Source organism: Podarcis tiliguerta (genome assembly GCF_965153285.1).
Source record: "Podarcis tiliguerta genome assembly, chromosome: 1".
NCBI lineage: Eukaryota > Metazoa > Chordata > Lepidosauria > Squamata > Lacertidae > Podarcis > Podarcis tiliguerta.
Window position 1 is genome coordinate 3,887,235 of NC_139534.1, and position 17,915 is coordinate 3,905,149.

General features: G+C 43.7%; 1 protein-coding gene across 5 annotated transcripts in view; it reads left to right on the top strand.

The window, feature by feature from the left end:
• LOC310659048 (UDP-glucuronosyltransferase 1A6-like) overlaps positions 1-14,135 on the top strand; it is a 29,858-nt gene extending 15,723 nt beyond the window's left edge. For 3 of the 5 annotated variants that reach the window (XM_083401963.1, XM_083401960.1, XM_083401962.1), the window contains exons 2-6: positions 5,681-5,812; positions 7,825-7,912; positions 9,421-9,640; positions 11,208-12,293; positions 12,666-14,135. In XM_083401963.1, coding sequence (XP_083258089.1) covers positions 5,681-5,812; positions 7,825-7,912; positions 9,421-9,640; positions 11,208-11,505 — 738 coding nt within the window. In that variant the 3' untranslated portion in view covers positions 11,506-12,293; positions 12,666-14,135. Of the gene's footprint in view, positions 1-1,074; positions 1,985-3,430; positions 4,666-5,680; positions 5,813-7,824; positions 7,913-9,420; positions 9,641-11,207; positions 12,294-12,665 lie in introns of those variants that run through there. The other 2 variants (XM_083401961.1, XM_083401964.1) reach the window with 2 other exon arrangements.
• Positions 14,136-17,915: the final 3,780 nt, after the last annotated feature.

Here is a 17,915-nt window from a genome sequence, read left to right on the forward strand (position 1 = left end):
GATAAATACCAACTCAAGCCAATTGATGATGGGCAAAATAGAGGCTTGTGGGGTGTTTTTCTTTTCTTTTTGCAGAGACATGGTGTATATTTTTAAACAGAATTAACACTGGCTTCCTGTGCCAGGGCAGGCCTGCACAAGACCTCCGTGCTCTTATTGTTGTTGTTGAATATTGTTACAGTAGTTATAGCCTTTAGATGTGTTGTGTTGTGCCTTCAGTGTGCAGCAGCATTTTGGTCACTGGAAATGAAATGGCTAGTTTGTATTCAGCTGAGCAGCATATACAGGGGTATGAAAATAAAAGCCCCTCCTACCCACAGGGGTACATGACAAACTACCTTCCCCCCAAAATAAAGTGCACCAAAGACTCAGCTATACAGCTGCAAATAAAATGTTTAAGTGTGTTTTAAGTGTAATATACAATGTCACACTAGATGGCAATAGTGAGCCTTATGGAAAATTCAATGTATTTTATAAAAAACTTTTCAAAAAGCATTTTCAGAACAGTTTTTATATGTGTGCAGATTCCACCAAAGAAGCTTCCCTGTCAGCAGTGACTACATTTTTGTACTGGGCCATTTTTCCTCGGTGGATTATCCATGGATTGGGAAAATCTGGATTAAATGTGTAGGAATTTGGGGCTGCCATTTTGTTAAGGATGATGTGTACACATTGAAAAACCTTGCTCACATAACTAAGAGCAAATGCACAGTAAACGGACATGGGGAGAAGCCCTTTATTTGTCTGGACATGTTCCAACTTGACTGGTAGATCATCATTGCTTATTCTAGTTAACATTTTAAAATCTGAGGGTTACAGAGCACACCACATAATTGTGCTAAATCATCTTCTACAACTCTTGTGGCTGAATAGTTTTCTTTTTTGTTGTTGTCAACGTACAACATGAACTTGGTTGGCCCTGTTCTTATCTGTTCAATATTATTTCATGCGCAGCCTTTGGTCCTGATAAAAGTCGCGTCAGTGGAGGTCACACATTAAACATTTACTTGATGCTTAGTATGAGTGAGTCCATTGGCTGCACCAACGTTATACTTGCAACATCTGCTTTCATATATCAGGCACAAAGCGTGTAAGGAAGTCAGGACTTCTTGATATCACGATGGCCAGGCTGAACTCAAGGTCTCAACTGGTTGCTGGAGTTGCCTTTTGGTTCTCTTTGTGGCATTGTGCCGAAAGTGGGAAGCTGTTGGTGTTGCCTCAAGATGGAAGTCACTGGCTGAGCATGCAAGTGGTAGTGGAGATTCTTGCACAAAAAGGACATGAGGTTGTGGTTGTGATGCCAGAAAACACTTTGGTCATGCAAACGTCTTCTGAGCATTTTACTGTAAGAACACATTCCGTGCCTTACACCCAGGAGAAGCTGAATGAACTTCTGAGTTCGATGACGGAGCATGCTCTTAAGAATCTGAATTTCCTAGAGAACGTGGTACAGTTGTATATAAACATATCTCAAGTTACTACCATGTTTGTTTCTGCTTGTCAGCATCTTTTATACGACAAAGAACTCATCCAGTTCCTCCAGCAGAGCGACTTTGATGCTGTGTTTTCTGATCCGGTGCTGCCTTGCGCTCCAATCCTTGCTGAATATCTTTCTTTGCCTACAGTCTACTTCTTGCGTGGACTTCCATGTCATTTGGACTTCCAAGCTGCTCAGTGTCCAAGCCCCATCTCTTACATCCCAGAGGGTTTTACAACTTACTCGGATCATATGACATTTATTGAGCGTGTGAAGAATGTTTTAATGTCGATGTTAGCTTCTTTATATTGTTACTCATATTATGGAAAATACGAACATCTGGCAACTGAATTTCTGCCAAGGAAAATTACACTCTTAGAACTTTTTGGTAAGGCATCCATTTGGCTAATTAGACAAGACTTTGCATTTGATTACCCCAGACCGGTGATGCCCAACATGGTCTTCATTGGAGGGATTAACTGTGCCCAGAAGAAGCCATTATCCAAGGTTTGCAATTCTTTATGGTGAAATTGTTGTTTATTTGCTGCCTTTCGTGACCTACTGGCACTTGCCTTATCCTTCATGAATGATATTTCCTATTGTGCATCTACTTAAGTGTTAGGACATAGACATCCTAGTTGCTCCATTGATGGAACAAAGCTTTTTTTTCTTCATTACCACCAACTCTTTAGTGCAAATGAAGTGGTAGATTCCAGCAATAATAATTTTAGAGAAGAGCTAAGGCACTTTCCTTTTCGTTCATGCACCAAAAACTCTGTTGTTCCAATTAATTGTTCAGAACTGAAAAGCCTGTTAGCTTTACTGCTTTCTTGAGTGTCCATGTTGCTTCAGACCTGCAGGGGAAGGGAATTGCGCCTGAAGGGCCCAAGGAAGAAACTGGTTAGGCTGGTACTTTTACAGCTGAGTTCTACCCCCTAACCGCCACGGACTGAGCCGGAGACATGTTCCCCATCAGGTATCTGTTCTGCCCCTGAGCTATGGTACTGTCCTTTGCTGTACTGATCACCTACCTAACTGCTGAAAACGCCATGCAGCAAGCTGAAGGTTCATGAAATCTGCTGTGAGAAAAACAGAAAGTGAGTTTGGATAGGAGAAACAGTCCCCCACATTGCTAGAAGGAGTTTTGAGCTGTTGCTTAGATGCAAAGGTAGAAGCAGAAATGCTAGCCTAGCATTGCTTACAGTGATGCAGGTATTTTTTTTCTTTCTTTCTTTCTTTCTTTCTTTCTTTCTTTCTTTCTTTCTTTCTTTCTTTCTTTCTGAGAGTCATAACCCCTGCGTAAACTGTGGACTTACTGTATACAACTGAACAGATAGTGAGGAAGGTCATCCAATCTGCAAGAGGCGAAACATATGTATGGTATCTTTGCTAATCTACCTTCAAGAACCGTAGTCATCATTATTTGAAACCCAAGAATTGTTCAGGTGAGCAGTGATAAGGAAACCACCCAAGTGCAGTAAGGAGCTTCCACGCCGTCAGCAACTGTGGTTTAGTACTTGGTCATTTTTACTTATCCAATTATTTAGGAAGTGGGAAATCTAGATTAAATGGAAATTGGGGGGATGGTGCTGGATTTGGCTCAGAATGATGTCAAATGGAGATTGCAAAAAACTCTACTAATACACATGACTAACAGAAAATTGACAGTAAACTCCTGTGTGGAGCATTCCTTGTTTGAGTATTTCCCAAATGATCTCTGGATTGTACTGCTTATTCTTAGTATTTTTTTAGTTTGAGTACAGTGGTACCTCGGGTTAAGTACTTAATTCGTTCCGGAGGTCCGTACGTAACCTGAAACTGTTCTTAACCTGAAGCACCACTTTAGCTAATGGGGCCTCCTGCTGCCGCCGCGCCGCCGGAGCACAATTTCTGTTCTCATCCTGAAGCAAAGTGCTTAACCTGAAGCACTATTTCTGGGTTCGCGGAGTCTGTAAGGATGAATTCAAGGTCTGATCCAGCTGCTGCTGGCCTTGCCTTTTGGTTCTGTTTGTGGCGTTGTGCTGGAAGTGGGAATCTGTTGGTGATGCCACAGGATGGAAGTCACTGGCTGAGTACAGAAGTGGCAGTAGAGACGCTTATGCAACAGGCTAGCCTGCAGACTCCTTATCACCCAATCCAGGTTGGTTTGCAAAACCGACCTTTGACCAAGATTTAAACATTCCACACTGCCTTAATAAATGTGTCACAGAAAATAAATATTTGCAGAAGAAGATCGGGCTAAAGGCTCACAAGAGGCTTTGTTTCCTGTGCTGTTCGCCATGGTTTTTTTACCTTCATTTCATTTCGGGTTAGAATTATGCCACAATGCAAGCAGCAAGAAGATTTCTATGCGTCAAGGCATTTCTGTTTTGCTTACTCTCTTTTTCTGGAGCCTTACGGATGGAGGAAAGGTGTTGGTAATACCCCACGATGGCAGTCACTGGCTCAGTATCCATCCAGTTATGGAACATCTTCAGCAGAGAGGACACCAAGTAGTTGTCGTTGCTCCTGAGACGAACTTATGGATAAAGTCATCTGTACATTATACATTGAAAACATTTGCCGTGCCCTACTCAAAGGAATACTTGAAAGCAGAATTCCAAAAGCTTGGTCACAGGATTTTTGCACGTCAGCCTTTCCTGGAAAGAATGACTGGGACATTTTCAAGAATAAGAAATATTACAATGCTTCTACATAATAATTGCAAGCAGCTTTTATACAACAAAGAGCTGATTTCTTACCTTAAAGAAACCAAATTCAACGTTGTACTTATGGATCCAGTGTTTCCATGTGGGCAGATCTTGGCTGAGTATTTATCCCTTCCTTCTGTTTACTACTTGCGGGGAATTCCATGTGGTTTAGACTTTGTGGCAACACAGTGTCCAAACCCACATTCTTATGTCCCAAAATTTTTCTCGGGCAATACAGATCACATGAACTTTAAACAGAGAGTGAAGAATTTTTTAATCGGCTCGCTGGAATTCATGATATGCCAATTTCTTTATTCACCCTATGGAACACTGAACAAGGAATTCCTGCACCAAGATATGACAGTAACAGACCTTTATAGTCAAGCGTCAATCTGGCTTCTGCGCTATGACTTTGTTTTTGAATATCCCAGGCCTATCATGCCCAACATGGTCTTCATTGGGGGTATAAACTGTGCAAAGGAAAATCCACTAACTCAGGTCGGAATCCACCTCTCCACTCCCCCTTACTGAGACGGTTCAAAAGTTTAAAAATGGAGGCTGAGAAAGGGATTAGGACTAAGATATTTCAGTAGATTGGAAAAGTTAATAGCATGGTGCCATTTTGACATAATATCATAATGTCTGCAGCCATACTACCCTGAACACGCCCGATCTTGTCTGGACTCAGAAGCTAAGCAGGGTCAGACCTGGTTAGTACTTGAAGGGAGACTTAATATTGGAATCAAGAGGCACAATGCAATTACCAAGCAGCAGATTTAAAATAATATGCACACAGGCCCTGGGCTTATAAATCCTAATGCCTAATACCTTAGCTGAGTTTAGCGAACCGCCTTATTATATCATATTTATGTCAGTCTGCTAACTTGCTTTGCTGATGTGGAAAACTTTATTGTGTATGATTTTTATTGGTTGCTGTACTTATTGCATTTGTGTTTTCTGTTGTAACCTGCTCTGTGATGACTTCTGGGATGAAGAGCAATTTAGAAATATCCTAAATGAATGAACGCATATGATATGTTGTTACAGAGATTCCTGAAGTTCAATATCCTGACCAATGTCTAAGACTGAATGTGAGGGCAGGTAGACCATTAGGCTGGTCTAGGACAATTCTTCTCAGGGGCAAAAGAAAAATGTAAGCCAGGGCAGAGGAGAGAGGAGGAGGAGGAGGAGGAGGAAGAGGAGAGGCTGCCACTATTACAGTAGTGCAAAACAACAACAGCAAAAGTAAGGGGAAGGGAGAGGAAGAGTCCCTGCTGGGGAGGGGCAGAGAAATGGGGGCAACTGGAGGGCCTACACAGAAGGATTTGTTCTGGATCCGACACTGCCCCCCCCCCCCAACAGATCTGGTCCTAGAAATGGTCTAATGTTCACACACGCACACACACATTTACCCAGCAAAGGTTACTTTTTCATTTAGCTTTTTGGGAGAGATGAAAATATTCCCACGTGACGCAGAATTCTGACCAAAAGTTTCTTTGTTTGTTTTGCCTAGGAATTTGAAGCCATCGTAAACAGTTCTGGTGAACATGGCATTGTGGTGTTTTCCTTGGGTTCAATGGTTTCTGAAATTCCAATGAAAAAAGCTATGGAAATTGCTGAAGCGTTTGGAACAATACCTCAGACGGTAAGAAGGAAAAATGGTATTCACGTAGGATGTTAAATATTTTGGTTCATTTTGCTGTCTGCTTTAAAAGTGGCTCCGAAGCTGAAGTTGACACACAACCCTTTGCCTCAGTCCAACAAGCAATCTTGCAGCTTGACACAGCATGAACTGGGAAGCTGTTCACATACAGCTCTTTAGAAATATTGCCATGGTAATTTAGATGCCAGCTGCTGGCTCAGACCCTGCTCAAAAGCTACAGCTGATATTGCTGCAAGAAGACAACAGGGGAACAAGATGTGAATAGTTCCCTGACAGTTGTCACGTTTGGCTGCATTCCAGATAAAGCTGCCAGAGTTGAGCCCTCGGCGGGTTCCCCTAATTGTACAGCAACCGCAAGTGGAACAATGCAGAAAACCCTGCTGATCTTCATAACCAACATTCTGCAACTAAATTTCAGATCATATGGACTAGGTCTTGTTTCTTTAAGTGGGGAGGGTGGGCTAAAAGATTATCCATGCACACCACCTCAAATCCAGAGGCTAGAGACATCTGTTGGAAAAAGTTTTAGTGATGATAGATTGTAGTATAGCCATGTCAGCTAATCAATTACCAGTCCAGAAACTGGTGAAATTTTGCCTCCTCTGCATTTTTTGCTACCATAACATGAGACTTCTTTTCTCATTCCTCTGAGAATACAGCTCCTTCGCTGCTAAGAAGTGAAAGGAGTCAATAGTAAATAGATTTCCCAAGCTTTCCTCATCCTTCTTGGAAGTAAGAAATCGCTGCTTTAGCGGCCTCCATCATGTTGCCCTTTCTCAGACTTCCTAAACCTGGTGCCTTCCAGATGCCTTTGACTACAGTTCCCATCTGCCCCAGCCAGCGTGGCCAGTGGTCAGGGAAGATGGGAGCTGTAGTTCAGAACAGCTGGAGGGCATCGCGGTGGTGTGGAAGAAACCATGTTGCCGTGGTAATATAAAAATAGGCTCTCTCAGTGCCTGGATTATTTATTTATTTATTTATTTATTTATTTATTTATTATTATTTATTATTTAATTTTTTGTTAAGTTTCAAAAGAAAAGGAAAGAAATGTTTTACAAAATTCTACAAAATACAGTGTTACCAAACAGGATCTGATGAAAATATACAAATTCTTTATAAAATCATAGATCACTGTTGGACAAAAACCAACATAAAATAAAACCAAAATAAATAAACTACAGGTAAGTGAATGTGTGGGAGGTAGTGACTGGAGCTCTTTATAGCACAGACATAATGGTTAAACAAGAGAAAGTTACAAAACGTAGACCCTGTTATACCAAGGGAAAGTGATTAAAATATTCAAATGCCCTGAGTCACTGAGCCATATTCATTTCTAGGCTGAGGGTGTCCTTGGCCATGTTTCTCTTTGCTTGCAACTGAAATGAAGTCAAACTAAACAAATACAAAATCTTCCTTCTTTCTTTGGCCCCTAAGGACTCTCAGCTTATTGGTTAGTTTTTCTAGCAGCGCAACATCACACAGTAAGATTGGCTCCATCTATTTCCCCCCCAAACTGTAATGGTCATTCTAGCGGCAATAAGCAGCTGTACTATCAGAACTTTGTGCAAATGGTGTAAATTTTGATTACCCTCAAATATAAGGGTAAAAATAAAAGGGCTAATTGAGATGTTAGGATAATGTGGCGGTTTAAGATCTTATCCATTTCTCTGAATGCTGTTGCTGAAAATTCTTGCACTCTAACACAACCCCGCCATAGGTGGATGTATGACCCAATTTCTGAACATCCCTCCAGCACCTTGGGTAAGCTGATGAATTTATATACAAGTGCACTTTCATTCTTTTACATACAGGCAGTACCTTATTTATTTGTTGTTAACCAATATCCCACCTTTCCAACTAATGGGGCTCTTTGAAGAGGCATTGCACCTTACGTAAGAGATATGAGAGAATGCTTGCTCAAGTGCAATTTGAAGTTTTTGTAAGCGAAGTGAAAAGATACATTTCCTAATCTATGTGTTTCCTTCCTCGTGAAGGTGCTATGGAGATATACAGGAGAAACACCCCCGAATCTTGCAAAGAACACAAAGCTTGTGAAGTGGCTGCCACAAAATGATCTGCTTGGTATGTCTGGGACAGGAATTACGTTGCTGTCTATAACCAGCCCTTAGTGCTGCTTCAATGCCATTAGCCTCTTAACAATACCATGAGAGAGTGTATCTAAATACTGTTTAGCAAAGTGTAAAGTAATGTGATGTTGGGTGGACATTGCTCTTGGTCATGTACACTCATAGCAAAGCCCTGTAGCTGCAAAAGGTGGGCTAGGAAAAGAAAACCCTGCCTGGCGCTTTATGCTCATAGTGTGCATAAAAAACTAAGGAAATGGTTGAAAGGACAGTGGGCACAGATGCCAAAATGTGAGCCATGAAATAGGGGTGAGGGGGAAATTTCATTCAGTTCGCATTTAAAGGCAAGCTTACTTCATTCGCACTATCCAAAACAATCTGGGAACTGAATCACAGCCGTCCTTCAAAATTCACACGGCTCTGTATTCTGCAATGCAGGTAATGTACAAAATGTATATACTATGGTGAGGCATGCATAAAAATGCTGAAAGTAGTAAAAATAACCTACAGGAATCCATTATATTAGGAGAAATTCACACTAAAACTTTGGCAAGTTTTCGTGGTAACTAATAATAATAATAATAATTGCAAACTGGCGTAGAAGTATGGAGAACTGAACATAAGACTGGTAAGATGAGAAACTGGGAGAAACCAAAACTGACTGATTTGCTCATCCTTACCCACACCCACTTGCTGGAGTGAAAATTGCATTCAGTTCTGTTGAAAACAATGACTGACCAAAGTACCATTGGCTTTAATGGAATTTAGCACTAAACTAGACAGGATACTGGAGGCAGCTGATATCCTGCTTTCTACAGGTGCACGCTTGGTCCCAAGAGGACAGGACTCCCTGTCCATCACTTGATGTTCAGTGTCCCACATCTGACATTACATGTGGTGTCAAATATGGGGCAGGTGGGTGTGGTTTGAAGAAAACAGCCTCACGGGCCAAATCTGGTGGGTCAATTCTGGCTCTCAGGCCAAAGGGTCTCCACCCTTTGTATTGAATTGAGGGATCAGGGATGGAGAACCCAGGCCTCTTTATCTGACCTTCAGGACTCAGCACAGGCCATGCCCCCTAGGCCACATCCTTCACTGGCCCTACTCTGCACCCTACCTGCCTGGACTGGGCCCTTGAACTGTGATAGCACCTCTTCCTTGCCTGGATGGAGAGTGGCAGGACCCATCACTGGTCTGGAGTCCTAGAAGGCTGTCCATGAAGGAAGGTGACCCTTTGGCTGACAGAGGGTCCCCACCTCTGGCCTAGATGGCCTAGAAGGGGGCCACTTCTCTCCTCCACAGTTCTGTACCATCCTTCTGAAAGACATTTTGCTAGACTGTACATAACTGTCCAAGGAGATCAGCTTAATCATGTGGCTGTTTAATTTGAACTTCAGTTGGCTGCTTCCGTAAAAATGCAATTTTAAAACTTGGCCTAGATACGTTGTCATTAGCAGAATGATAAACCTGTTGTTATTTCTCCACCTCCTGCTCTTTCCTCAACAGCTCATCCAAAGGCCAGAGCCTTTATCACTCATGCTGGCTCCCACGGGGTCTATGAGGGAATCTGCAATGCAGTACCAATGGTGCTGATGCCGCTTTTTGGAGATCAGATGGACAATGCAAAGCGGATGGAATCTCGAGGAGCAGGAGTGACTCTGAATGTAGTGGAAATGACTTCCAAGGATTTATCTGATGCACTGAAGGCTGTTATTTATGATAAAAAGTGAGTAATGAGTGGTACAAAATGAGTGGTACAAAACTCATTTTAGGGTTGGCCCAAAGTACATTTAAAATCAGAATTTTCAAGGAAGTATACCATGGAAATTTACTTTCTTCTTTGCTTCAGTGCATTGTTGTCTTTCTCACTGGCAGTTGTTGGTTATTCAGAGGAAATAAAATAATGTCTGGTGACCAGGAGTGTAGCTAGGCAGGGACGGGGGGAGCGTTCTGCACCGGGCGTGGGGGGGGGGGTTGTAGGATGCCACGGGGGTCTAAAGGGTGGCTGCTGGGGGTGGACTTCCTGGTGGGATGGGAGCTTGAGGGCAGCACCGCGGTTGCTTGGTGATTCGGGCCCTGCAAGGGGGCAGAGCCACTGCTTGAAATCAGCGGGGGTCGCTACACGGCTGCTGGTGACAGGTGAAGAAGAAAGTCTCTTCTAAACAACCCCTCTGTTTTTACTGCTTTGATTCTTTATTGGGACTCTGGGTCCTCTACAGTAGTGGTTTTAAAAATGTATTCTGTCAGACCGTGGCATTTTCAGAAGCTAATCAGAGCATTATCAAAGAAAAGTTAAGTAACGGCAAGGTTCCGTAAAAGAAAGCTTTCCCTACAATGAGCAGCGGCAAGGGAGTTTGGAGTATCTTCTAACGCGTAGTGCTAGCTCCCCCAAGGGGGCAATAAGTGGGGGCAGGGGGGAGGGCCAAGAAGCCGCGCCAGTGCTCCAGGTGAGCCAAGTGCCCTGGAGTATTCTCCAAAATCCTCCATAATGCGCAGGAGTTTCCAGGGGTTCCTTCACAGACAGGTTGATCTGGAAAGCATTCCACATTCCACATCCGTCGCAAACCACTGTCCTGCACAATATTCCATCTCTGCTCCTTGGCAATGCTGTTTCTGCCAAGGGTAGCCAGCAAATCTGCTGTTTGTTATTATACCCTCTGCTGATTCATACCATCCTATTTCCAGTTTACACAGTCACTGTGGGGCAACTGAAGGGACTGGAAAAGGATGGCCTTGGAGGAAATGTCAGGAAGCAGCAGTGAAGGCAGGGGGCATCTCCCTCCACCTTGGGAAGTGGCCCTGTTCTTGACTACCTACCAGCTCCTGCTTCCCTCAGCGGGCCACATTCTATCTTTAAGAGACACTGACTGAGATCATCCCTCCTCCAACTGCCACCTGCTGGTGGTCACCAGGATCATCAGTTGCCCCACAGAAGTTCCTGGACACGGCATCATTCTCCATTTTTATCTCCAAGGACCTGTGATTAGCAGCAGCTGTCACGTTGGAGACAGATCAGCTATGTGAAAGATCCACCAGAGAAAAATTAGGGTTCAGCTACTAAAAGCATTGGAACTCTGGCCTCAGTCACCCTGTATAAGCTGCATACAGAATATCCCGAAGTGTGTGCATCTGCACCCACAGGAACGGGGGAGGGGTTTGCATCCCAGGTCCCCAGTCTCTCAGAAGAGTATCAACCCCACTTGGATTTCAAATGCTTTGGAAATCTGCTCCTATATGCTGTGTGTTTTATTTCCCTGTAATATTTATTTCCTAAAGAGGTTCTTTTCTTTTAGGTATAAAGAGAACATCCAGCGTCTCTCAGCTCTCCACCTGGACAGGCCCATTGAACCTCTTGACCTTGCGGTGCATTGGGTGGAGTTTGTGATGAAGCACAAGGGGGCTCCCCACTTGAGGCCGGCAGCACATGACCTCAACTGGATCCAGTATCACTCTATTGACGTCGTTGCCTTCCTCCTGGCTGTTGTACTCCTTGCCCTATTTATCTCACTGAAGTGCTGCCTGTTTTGCTGCAGAAAGTGTTGCTGTAAAAGTGGAAGGATGAGCAAGAAAAGCAAATCAAAATCACACTGAAATGGGGTGGAGCATGTAAGATGAAGAGGAACAGAAGAAACTGGGTCCTGCTCTTGGGGTTCAGAAGGCAGAGGTAGCCAACATGATGTCCTCCAGAGGTTTTGGATTACAACTCCCATCAGACCTAGCTAGCATGGTCAGAGATGACAGGAGCTGTGGTACAAAATATCTGGCAGGCACTGTGTTGTCTACCCCTCCCAATTTTCAGGAGCTCTTAAAAACACAAACATGATGATTTGCAATGTCACTTCCATGCCTATATATGAATTCAAACTATTTTAGTCAATGAACAAGCAATCTGATAGCCAAGGGACCTGTGAACTTCCATACAAATCCCACAGTTCTGTAGTCAATTGATCTGTTGGGGAATCAATTGTTTGCATAACTTATCTTGAACTGATGGGTCGAGGTCCACACATGGGGTCAGTGGTGCCACCAGTGTTTTTGAGGGAGGTTTATTTTAACAGGGAGAGAGAGATGGAAAACACAATGTTCAGATAGCAGAGAAAGGAAGCTGGGCTACCTTTAACAATTGAGTGAGAGAGTGGACTCTGACAAGTGGAGCGCTGTGTTGATAAAAGCTGCTTATGGGAATGCCGCCTTCCATAGGAACCCCCTGCCCCCTCATCCTGGAAAGAGAAGAACAAGGTATGGCCTTATAATGCCACTAAATATAAGGAGAAGGAGGACAGGCATATGCAATATATTTAAAGTGGAACCTGCTTTGCTGGTGGACCTGAGAAGGTTGGCTATTAATGGCATACATGAGCCGTTCCCGTGTTAGTTGAGTGGGTTAAAGGTAAAGGTAAAGGGACCCCTGACCATTAGGTCCCATCGTGACCGACTCTGGGGTTGCGGCGCTCATCTCGCTTTACTGGCTGAGGGAGCCAGCGTACAGCTTCCGGGTCATGTGGCTAGCATGACTAAGCCGCTTCTGGCGAACCAGAGCAGCGCACGGAAACACCGTTTACCTTCCCGCTGGAGCGGTACCTACTTATCTTCTTGCACTCTGAGGTGCTTTCGAACTGCTAGGTTGGCAGGAGCAGGGACCAAGCAACAGGAGCTCACCCCATCACAGGGATTCGAACCGCCAACCTTCTGATCGGCAAGTCCTAGGCTCTGTGGTTTAACCCACAGGGCCACCTGCATCCCTTGTTGAGTGGGTTACTGGTGTCTAAAGTCAATCCAAGTCCAAGCACTTTCAAAACATAAATGCCGTCACAGACGACCCTCTCCCTTTGAAATGGCAGCACAGCCATGTTTGTTGGCTGCAAGTGTTAATTAGAACATTAGAACAAACTCCTGTTTCCCCTCCTACTTCAGAAATGTTGTTGTGCATCTCCTGTAATATTAAGAAGACAGTGAACATCCTTGTGAGCACCTTACTAATACTGCCGGTTTGGCTGTCTATAAGGGGCCCTTTTCAGAAACCTCCTGTACATAGAAACATAAGGCCAGTGGTCTGTTTAATCCAGCATTCTGTTTTCATGGTGGTCACTTTGGATACCCGTGGGAAACTGGCAAGCCAGGACCCAAGCCCAAGTGCCCTCTCCCCTCCTGTGGGTTCCAGCAACTGGTATTCAGAATTATTACAGCTTCCACCCATGGAGACAGAGCAGGGCCATTATGGCTAGTGGCCATTGGGAGTCTCCTCCTCCTCCTCCATGAACATGTTTGATCCTCTTCTAAAGCCATCCAGGTTGGTGGCCGCACTGCCTCTTGGGGGAGGGAATTCCATACTTTAACTATGAGCTGTGAGAACAAATACTTTATCTGCCCTGAATCTTCCAACATTTGGCTTCATTAGGTGTCCATTATGTCTAGTCTTATGAGACAGAGACAGATATTCAGAAACTTGGAACAATAATTTTGTGAGATTCTTGCATTGCAGGAGGTTAGATTAGATTACCCTTGGGGTCCCTTCCAACTCTAAGAATCTGTGATGTTTAGTTGGAATCTCCTTTATTGTGTCCTGAAGCCATTGGTTTGAGTCCTACTCTCTGGATCAGGAGAAAACAAGCTTGCTTCATCTTCCATGTGACAGCTCTTGATATTTGAAGATGGCTATCATATCTCCTCTCAGTCTCCTCTTTACTAAGCTGAACATACCCAGCTCCTTCAACCGTTTCTCATAAGGCTTGGTTTCCAGACCCTTGATCATCTTGGTTGTCCTCCTCTGCACATGTTCCAGCTTGTCAATATCCTTCTTAAATTGTGGCACAGGTGTGGTCTGACCAAGGCAAAATAGAGTGGTACTCTTACTTCCCTTGATTTGAACACTATACTTCTGTTGATGCAGCCTTGAATAGCACTAGCTTTTCCCCCCTGCTGTATCACACTGTTGACTCATGTTAAGCTTGTGGTCCTCTAAGACCCCAAGATCCTTTTCATATATATGACTAGCAAGCCAGGTGAAACTCTAATTAGGCCAGCAGTTGCACCTTGGCTAGGTCACCTGGAAGAAAAATGACCAAATGCAAGTATTATTCAGATAAATCAGTCTCCTAACTGTATTTAACATACCTTCAAAGTGAGAGTTTCTCCCCCATTTGAAATCACTGTGCCATGCTAATTAATTAAACTCTGCTGATCTCTGTGACTGCTGTTCTGCAAATAAATCTCAAATAATATTGTGTAGTTCTTCTTTCCTTAAGTTGAAGCGTGCATGACAGATCATTCATGTTGAATGCTTGAAATATGGTGGCTGGGAGCATGTATGGATTGGTAGTGACAGATCTGATATCCAGTCAGAACACAATAGAAGCACAGATTGCCAAAGGAACAGCTTCTATAATGCATGTGTATCTTTTTCAATTGTTGCAGGGAGCACAAATGCTTTTACTTCCACTAATTCATCTGTTGCAGGAAAAGAACATTTTTTAAGTTTACCTTTTCCTTTCTTTATTTGGTTATATACTATGCACCCCGATCCAGTATTATAGCCCCTTCCCCCAGTATGAACAGTCATTCTCCATTTCCTGCAGTTAACTATTGGTCCCTTGAAAAGGACAAGGTCTTGATTGCCCTTCAATTGTAGGAGCTATACCAGGGGTCAGCAAGGTTTAGTGGCCATGGGCCGGATCACTCCCATGGACCAAGACCATGTGTGTGTGTGTGTGTGTGTGTGTATATATGTGTGTGTGTGTGTGTGTGTGAGAGAGAGAGAGAGAGAGAGAGAGAGAGAGAGAGAGAGATATCTATGTGGAAAATGAAAAAGTTGCTCTGGTGGATGCATTTGTCGTTGAAGAATAATGCTACACTATTTACTATGTCCAGTAGGTGGTGGTAGAGGTAATTTTTTAAAAAAATTCAGGTATGCAGTTGCACACTGCTTTTCCCAGTTTTGCAAAATGTGGCTTTAAAAACAAGCAAGGCTTCCTCAAAATACTTAGGTGTAGGGAAAAGCATGAACATACCACGCACCACGCATAATGTTGGTATATGTCTGTTCTCTGCCTGTATACAAGCTGTACATGTACACATAGCAAAACTGATGTGCCTTGATCATCACAGGTGCTGAACTACATGTGGTTTGCCCACCTTTTCCTGCTTTCCAAGTAGTGAAATTATTTTCATGTTTGACATGGCCCTTAGTTTTCTTTTCGGTTAAAAACAGCTTTGGTAAATTGTGTTTTTACTTTGGGAGTAAGCTCCCTGTAACTCATGGTACTTAGAGACTGTTCCTATTTTGTGGGTGGGTTTCAATCACACTGGCAAACTGAGGTTGCACAGTTCAATTGAATTTGGAGCTCTTGAGCTACAAACCACCTTCCAACAAAAAACAAAACAAAACCCCAGACTTTTGTAGCAAGGAAAGTGACAGGAAAATGCACTGTAAAGTTTGAGACAATTGCTTGATGTGTTTGCAGGGAGGTTAGACAACATATCAGGATGAATGCTCAGTCAACAGACTGTCTGAAACTGACCTCAGTGAGGATTGCTGTGGATAAATGTGCTAAAAAGTGTGCAGCATGTCACAACTGAGCTGTCTAGGCTAGCTCCCAGACAGAGCACATCAAATCTAGTTATTTATAACTAAAAAAAAGTATCTATGTGTACATTAGATAAACATGTAAGAACATACTTTCTGATAGGTCTGATAGGTCTGTCAAGAAATTGGATTGTTAAGCATGAGTGAAAGCAAAGTAAACCAACTCTTAACATTGCTAATCAATCCACAATTGGTTCAGGTTCAGTATCCCATTTGACTTCCATCTGAAGCAGTGAAACAATGCATTCTGCTATCCTAGGAAAGGTCAAAGAATCTTTTCAATTTCCAGTTCACTCTACAGTGGTTCAGACTACATAGACATAGAAAACTGTTCTGGGATCTCAATCGCAAGAAAGATAACGCAATGGAGTGTTATTGTTGCAAAAGCTTTCCTGGACTCATGCATCAGTTATGAAGGCCACAGGGTTTTGTTACTTGTATGAGTTCCCCCCATCACCCTGCCCCACTCACTCAAAATATTTGTTTGCAATGACTGAGAGAGGATCAGGGCCCTTCTCATGTTTGCTTAGAAAAATAAAAACCATTCATACCTATGTGAACCCTTCATAAGCCTGGCATATGACTACATTTTGTAACCAATATGCTGCAACTTCACAAGCTACAGCAATAAATTTCCCTTTCAAGTTAAATATGTGTGAGCCCTGTGGGACATATTGGAACACAGTCACCTTCTACACACCACTGCTTTAATGCATTTTTAATCTTTTGTTGGAAGCCGCCCAGAGTTATTATTATTAGTCTCCATGTACCTTATATATATAGGGAACTAAGAAATATAGATGTGTGTGTGAATTTGTGTGTGTGTGTGTGTGTAATTACAACTTTCTATATACATTTCTATATACAGTGGTGCCCCGCAAGACGAATGCCTTGGAAGACGAAAAACTCGCAAGACGAAAGAGTTTTCCGTTTTCTGAGTTGCTTCGCAAGACGGATTTCCCTATGGGCTTGCTTCGCAAGATGAAAACATCTTGCACCTTTTTTAAAAAACTTCCAATGCATTCCTATGGGAAACCGTCAATACACAGTGGTGCTTTGCAAGACGAAAAAACTCACATAACGAAAAAACTCGCAGAACGAATTAATTTCGTCTTGCGGGGCACCACTGTACATAGAAATGTCAGGTGTCACCATGTTGCACTTCTCATGGGTGACTATGCAAACTGCAGCATGACAATAGCAGGCAGAGCAACTGTGCAAAGCAGGCAGCCTGGCAGCATGAGCAGGCAGAGTGAGCAGCGGCGGATCGTGGGATTAGACACAGGGGTAGGCAACCTAAGGCCCATGGTCCGGATACGGCCCAATCGCCTTCCCAATCCGGTCCACAGACGGTCCAGGAGTCAGCATGTTTTTACAAGAACCAGACAGTGTTGGGCTTTGGCTTGATACCGATGACCCTCAAGTCTGAGTATCAATTACTAAGATTGGTGGGGCTCTGCAAACTTAGGGTATTTGCTGAAAAACACTGCTATTGGACTACTGGCTAATAGCTTGGAGTGAATCAGACAACGTTGGGTTTGGGGGTGATACCTATGACCTTCAGTTTCAGTTTAAATTACTCACTTGGGGGGGGCTGAAAATTGTGGAGTTTTTGTGGCAAAACTGTTGCCAAACTTTGGCCCTGGTTTGAAGTGATTTGGACGCTGTTGGGTTTTGGGGTGTTAACTACGAACCCTGGTTTGATGGATCAATTTCTGTTGGGGGGGGCTGCAAAATGGCTGCAAAACATTGGCACGGGTTGGAGGGAATCCCAAATTTTGGCATTCATACTATCCAGGGACTGTCAGGAATGCAGGTTCATCCACAGGTCAGGAAAAGAAGTCACGGATGACAATCGGCTTTTGTTCACAATAGTAAAAACACAACTGAGTTCATCTAGGCCATGGGTAGGCAAACTAAGGCCTGGTGCGGATCTGGCCCAATCGCCTTCTCAATCCGGCCCGCAGATGGTCTGGGAATCAGCGTGTTTTTACATGAGTCGAATGTGTCCTTTTATTTAAAATGCATCTCTGGGTTATTTGTGGGGCATAGGAATTCGTTCCTATTTCCCCCCCCCCCCCCAAATATAGTCCAGCCCGCCACATGGTCTGAGGGATGCTGGACCGGCCCACGGCTGAAAAAGGTTGCAGACCCCTAGATTAGAGCAAGCTGAGGGGGGATGGGGAGAGGGGAGTTTGGGACAAACTCTGAGAGGATGGGAATTGGGGATGGGATGGGAGTGGCAGATAAGCTGGGATGGTTGGGGTTGGAAGGAGTTGGGGGAGGAGAGTGTTTGTCAAGGGGGTGGAGAGCAGGTGTGGTGAGCAATGTGAGCAGGGACAGCAACTGCAGAGAGGGGGCGCTGTGACCTGCAGTGGAAAGAGCAGCGAGGCTGTTGAGCAGCCAGCTGGCTCAAGCT